This window comes from Lipotes vexillifer, unplaced genomic scaffold (genome assembly GCF_000442215.2).
Source record: "Lipotes vexillifer unplaced genomic scaffold, Lipotes_vexillifer_v1.1 scaffold995, whole genome shotgun sequence".
In the NCBI taxonomy this organism is placed as follows: Eukaryota; Metazoa; Chordata; class Mammalia; order Artiodactyla; family Lipotidae; genus Lipotes; species Lipotes vexillifer.
Genome location: NW_006785389.1, coordinates 17,675 through 23,650, shown reverse-complemented (window position 1 = coordinate 23,650; position 5,976 = coordinate 17,675). Strand labels below are relative to the sequence as shown.

At 45.7% G+C, this 5,976-nt stretch overlaps 1 protein-coding gene across 1 annotated transcript in view; it reads right to left on the bottom strand.

The window, feature by feature from the left end:
• Positions 1 to 5,764, bottom strand: part of NLRP8 (NLR family pyrin domain containing 8) — a gene marked incomplete at its 5' end in the record, with an annotated part of 18,307 nt that extends 12,543 nt beyond the window's left edge. The window contains 5 exons of the mRNA XM_007457494.1: positions 56 to 226; positions 1,296 to 2,895; positions 4,052 to 4,126; positions 5,360 to 5,614; positions 5,724 to 5,764. Of these exons, the coding sequence (XP_007457556.1) occupies positions 56 to 226; positions 1,296 to 2,895; positions 4,052 to 4,126; positions 5,360 to 5,614; positions 5,724 to 5,764 (2,142 nt within the window). The remainder of the gene's footprint in view (positions 1 to 55; positions 227 to 1,295; positions 2,896 to 4,051; positions 4,127 to 5,359; positions 5,615 to 5,723) is intronic.
• Between the last annotated feature and the right edge of the window lie 212 nt (positions 5,765 to 5,976).

The following is a 5,976-nucleotide window of genomic DNA, read 5'->3' as shown; positions in this document are numbered from 1 at the left end:
GGAAAGAGACTGTTTCCATGGAATTCCTTCCAACTAGGATTTGTTTTATACTCACATCAGTTTTTGGAGTTTACAGTGTGGATGTTTCAGTGCTGTAGAAAGGACTTTCACTGATTCAGGATCCATAGTACTGTTTGTCACAGCCAGGACTTCCAAACTCTCATGTGTCCTGAACACAGAGCAGAAGTCTTGCCACCAGAGATAACACCTATCACTGCCCTCTGGTCTGCGTGGGAGAAAAAGAGAAACGGGCTCATTGTTAGAGATTAAGCTTGAGAAAACCTACTAGCAAACCCAGGGTTTCCTTATGATCACAGACCCCTTTGTGACTTTCATAAGATGCCCTCATTTAAGAAGATGCCCAGCAGAACTGTTACAGGATTTTTCATTTCATTTCAGGAAGACTCGTGGCCTCACTTATATTGTCCTATGACTTAGGGAGAAAGGGAGTTGCCTTTTAATCACTTAGGATTTATATGAGGGCAGAGATTAGGATGCAAAATATAATCCATATTCTTACTCTGTGCTTATGAAATTGTTACTAAAAAGAAAAAACTCTATATAGGAACAGAAGAAGGGAAAATTATTCTTTCTTTTTTGGGTGGGGGGTGGGGGGGCACGGTGAGCACAGAACCCAAAATCCAGAGCAAGGTCTGCACATAGTGTCTTTGGCTCTGGGAGCGACTCGAATTTTCTCCTTCATTCTTCCCCATCATAGGAAGTCTCATTGGACAGCACTTCCTTAGAGACTAAAACGCTTATGATATACAGAATTGGGGTGATAGATGAAACAGAGTCCCCACATACATGGGAAGGAGGGTGTGCAGCATAGAGGCAAGGTAGGTGAACAACTCATCTTGGTTTTTTTTCCGGATTCTCCCAGTTTTAGCATGGAAATCGGCACCCCAGGAACACCTTCTGTTCGTTTTTGGTTTTTTTAACATCTTTATTGGAGTATAATTGCTTTACAATGGTGTGTTAGTTGCTGCTGTATAATAAAGTGAATCAGCAATTCATATACATATATCTCCATATCCCCTCCCTCTTTCATTTCCCTCCCATTCTCCCTATCCCACCCTCTAGGTGGTCACAAAGCACCGAGCTGATCTCTCTGTGCTATGCGGCTGTGTCCTACTTGCTACCTATTTTACGTTGTGTTCTGTTTTTAAGACTGAAAGTCCCATGTGCAAGGGATCCCCTCAAGACAGAGGTGGTTGCCCTAGATGCCCAGGAGATGGGAGGCAAGGTCCCCGATAGGACCGTGAATCTACCAAGGGAGAGATGGGCGCACTTACCCAGAGGCAGGAAGGGGATCGGGGTAGAGCCTGCTTGCTTTGGTGATGATCAGGGTGATAGTCAGCTGTAACTCCTGCAAACGTCGACAGAACTTAAGGCAAAAGGCAGACACCTGCACGTCTTTACTTCTGCTGATGACCAAAGTAGCTTTATGACAGTTGTTTAGGATCTGACTCACAAATTCCTCCTCCCGGATTTCATGCAGACAGTTGAAGAGCTGTGGGACCCCGTGGTGCGGGGTTGGTGGATCACATTCACGTGGCTGGGCTGCGACTTTCAGCAATTTCTTCTTGTTGCCCAAGGACACCTTGCATCTGAACGCCTGCTCCACGGCTAGAGCGCACGTGTCATTTAAAAGGCCAAATAAAAAAAGCGCCATCTGGGCGAGATGGTTCCTCTTTCTTCCGGGATGTGCTATCAGGCGTAGGACATGGAACCGGTCCAACACATGGAAATTTCTGAGTCTTTGTGGGAAGCAGAGAACATACAACAAGGCAGCAAAAAATTCCTGGAAGCTCAAGTGGGCAAAGGCGTAAAGGTCTTTGTTGCCCACGACCCTTCGAAAAATATTCGCGCTGAGAAAAGTCTCGACGTCTGTTTCATCCAGTCTGGCCAGGTTGAGATCTCTCTTATTAAACACCCATCTCCTTTCCCACATACCCTCTGCGGCCAAGGAGCACAGACCTTTCAATTGTTCTTGGTGAGTCTTATTGAAAAGGTCTCTAACCCTGGTTGGAAACAAGCTGGAAAGAAAGTAGACGAATACAGCTGTGGCGTTAGGAAATGTGTGCAGGAGATTTGCTCCTCTCTCCATCTGCTGTTTCAGACAAGAACATACCATCCAGCAGATGACAGGGACCTGGCACATGGAGAAAAGAATCGCGTTACCCATGACAAAACTCAAGGCTTCATCGGCTTCACTCTTGTTTCTGAAGTACGTCCTGAAATACCTGGATCTCTCGGGCGCACTAAACCCTGTAAGGGTTATCAGAGACGGGCATTTCAGAAAGGGATTCAAGTTCTTCCAAGAGGTGAACCTCAGGAAGATGATTAGCGTGGCCCCAGGAAGCATTCTTTTGCTCAGCAAACTGGTCAGGAGGACAGACCAGGGCACCTTCTGGCTCCAGTCTTCACTCAGGTCCTCTGGTCTATCTATGAGGGTTGAGGTTAGCTCCTCAAAGCCATCAAAGAGGAGCAGAAGCTGGTCTGCTTTGGATATGATCTTGGACGCCAGAGCCCGAGACCCAGACAGCTTGCGTGCAATGAGCTCAGCAAAGCTCTGCTCGTCCAACTGGTCCATCTCCTGGCAATGGAAGTAGAAAGCGTTCCAGAGCTTGTGGGCATAGAACTTGTTTTCTGCCCATTCTAACATCACTTTTTTGGCCAGGCTTGTTTTTCCAACCCCGGCGACCCCCTGAAGAACCACAGTCTTGGGCTGTCTTCCTTGAGGTTTTCTGGGAACAAGTAGGCAGGGCAGGAATGTCTCTTCTCTGTGTAGGTCTTGGTAAAAGAAGTCCATGTGGTTCCCGGGCCAAGTGGTCCTGTTCCATAGGGTCGAATAATCATTCATCAAGTGTAGTCTGTACTCCCGTAATTTATCTGGATGAATGAGAAGGGAGAGATACAGGATACAACATCAGTTGTTTGTGAGAACTAACTGACCAACCAGAAAACGAGGCTTGATGTCTACATCCAGCTCCAGGACACAGTGCGTCAATCGCGCACGTTTCCAGAGAGCAGTGCATCAATTAAGAAGCTGCAAGGGACAGAACAGACAACTTGAAGTGGCTTAGACAAAGCAAGAGCTGCTCTTTACATAAGAAGCGGGGGCGGTTATAAAGCTCTGGAAACTGGTTCAGTGACCCCATAGCTTCTACTGGCACCACAGTTCTTTTGGTCCCTTCTTCCTATTCCTTAATTCTCAGAAGATGGCTGGGGTAGCTTTATCTATGTTATTTGTATTTTTTAAATTAAAAAATATATTTTTAAAATTTTATTTTGGCTGCGTCACACGTCTTGTGGGATCTTAGCTTCCCCAACCAGGGATGGAACCTGGGCCCTCGGCAGTGAAAGCGCTGAGTCCTAATCACTGGACCCCCAGGGAGTTCCCTAGAATCCTACTTTGATGGTCCAGGATAATGGAGTAGGGGAAGGAGGGATGGATTAAGATAGCTGCTGTGTTTGCCTACCTACTGACCGTTCCTAGCCTGGCAACAGCACCCGAAATTTTCTGGAGAACTGCCCCCTTCACACTCTCCGACCGTTACTTTGGACTGTGGCTGGACCTACCATCAAGCCGTCTCATAAGCACATGAGCCAGTGTCCACCCGCCAGAGCATTTCACCACATCATTCATTGAGGAGCTCATGGTGTCAGTTCATTCAGGGGAGTGAGCTCCAGGACTTGTGTTGGAAAAAATGAGAACTAAGCACTCTGTTTTCCTGCTGGTGTTGCTAAGGGCAGCTGGTGGCAGAAACGGCCAGTGTGCAGAGGAGGGACCACTCAAGACGGAATCCAATGGAAGTGGGGAGAGAAGTGATGTCTCGAGGATGTAGCCTGAGCCCTTGCATCCAGCTGGATCAGTGGCCGGACTTCCCGCTTAGGTGAGTGCACAGCTGCTCTTTTTTCTGAAGTTCTGATTCACAGAAGGAACACTAGACATACTCATTACAACCTGCCTTGCCTTGGGGACTGGGCTTCTCATCCCCACCCATAGCCTGTTTTCCACCAGAATCTGCACAGGGCCAGCACATACCAGACTCATCTCCCTCCAACTTCATTTGTGTTTCTCTTGGGTTCAAGGACTCTGGTTCCAAGTTAGGTAAAATGTCTGGAACAGACAAACAAAGAGCCCCTCATTGGAATGACAAGGTGGACAGAACAGGGAGAGCAACATGGAAGTAATTGGACCTTTTAGGATAGCGGCGGCCACATCATTCACGAGTCTCATTCTCTCACCACCTTAGTTCAGGGAGAATAAGATTACCTAGACCTCCCATCACGATGTTGGGAAGTGTGAAAATGGTGGTGTGTTAGAAGGTCCTGAGGAGGGTGTTTAATAACATATAAATGTACAGCCCAGCCAAACACTGCACTCACACACACACACACACACACACACACATATGTAAAACACATAAACACTTTAATATACACGTATGTGCATTTAGGAAGCAACCTAAATGTCCATCGACAGATGAATGGGTAAAAAAGATGTGGTACATACATACAATGGAATAGTACTCAGCCATGAAAAAGAATGAAATAATGCCATTTGCAGCAGCATAGATGGAATTAGAGATATGTGGAATCTAAAAAAATGATACAAATGAACTTATTTACAAAACAGGAATAGACCCACACACACAGAAAACAAACTTATGGTTAACAAAGGGAAAAGGTATGGGGAGGGATAAATTGGGAGATTAGGATCAACATACACACACTACTATATATAAAATAGATAACTAATAAGGATCTACTGTATAGCACAGGGAACTCTACTCAGTACTCTATAATGGTCTATATGGGAAAAGAATGTAAAAGAGAGTGGATATATGTATATGTATAACTGATTCACTTTGCTGTACTAACACCTGAAACTGAAACTAACACAACACTGTAAATCAACTATACTCCAATAAAAATTTAAAAATAATGAAATAAACAACAATATCCTACTGTATAGCACAGGGAGTTCTACTCAATATTTTGTAATAAGCTATAATGGAAAAGAATCTGAAAAAGAATATATATATACGAATCACTGTGCTGTACGCCTGAAACTAACCCAACAGTGTAAATCAACTATAGTTCAATGAAAAAGGGAGCCAATTTCAAATTAAAAAATGAAACCATAGTCGACAGAAATAGAAAAATAAATAAACGCTTTAATATACATGTATGTATGTGCTATATGTGTATATATCTATTTATGTGCATATTTAGATGTATAAGAAAATAAAGTGTAAATATAGTGTATCTACATAGGAGTGGCTAGTGAAACGTTTAGTTCTGTAGCACCCAAGCCCAACCCCATCTCGTATCCCAGATTCTCACTCACCATTCAGCTCCGTCTGTACCCGAAGACACAGTTCTGCCTGGTCCATCTTGGCGAAGATGTCGTGAGTCACCTCCCAAGCGAGGCGTCCAGGGAAGGACTCGATTAGGAGGTGAACCACCTCCGCCCACCGGGCTGTCTTCAGCTGGTCCCAGCTGATCTGGAGAGAGCCAGGTCTGGGGCTCTCTTCCACTAAAAGCTGCTTGAACCTCTGTAGATTCTCCTTGCTTAAATACACCATGTACAGCATGACTCCGTCTTTGAAAGGGAAGGCGGAGGAGGAAGAGGATGGGAAGAAAGAAGACGAGTGAGCGGAGGAAGGGCGGGGGGAAGAGTCAGAATCCCAGCTCACGTCACTCATCTTTACCCGAGGCCGAGAGCCTCAGCGCCAGCGACAGAGGGGCCCAGCTGGAAGAGAGAAGAGACGCGACCTGGGGAGACATGAAGTTATAGGAACGTGAGAACACCACCCCAGGGGACAGATGTATGTAATCCATACTTGATGGAGCATACCCCTCCCTTCCTCCAAGATTCTCTGGCCTGCGGAAAGACCTGGGAGCCCCTCCACTACTGGGGCTCAGTGTTTAGACTCAAAACCACTTTGTAGTTTGTAATTCTCT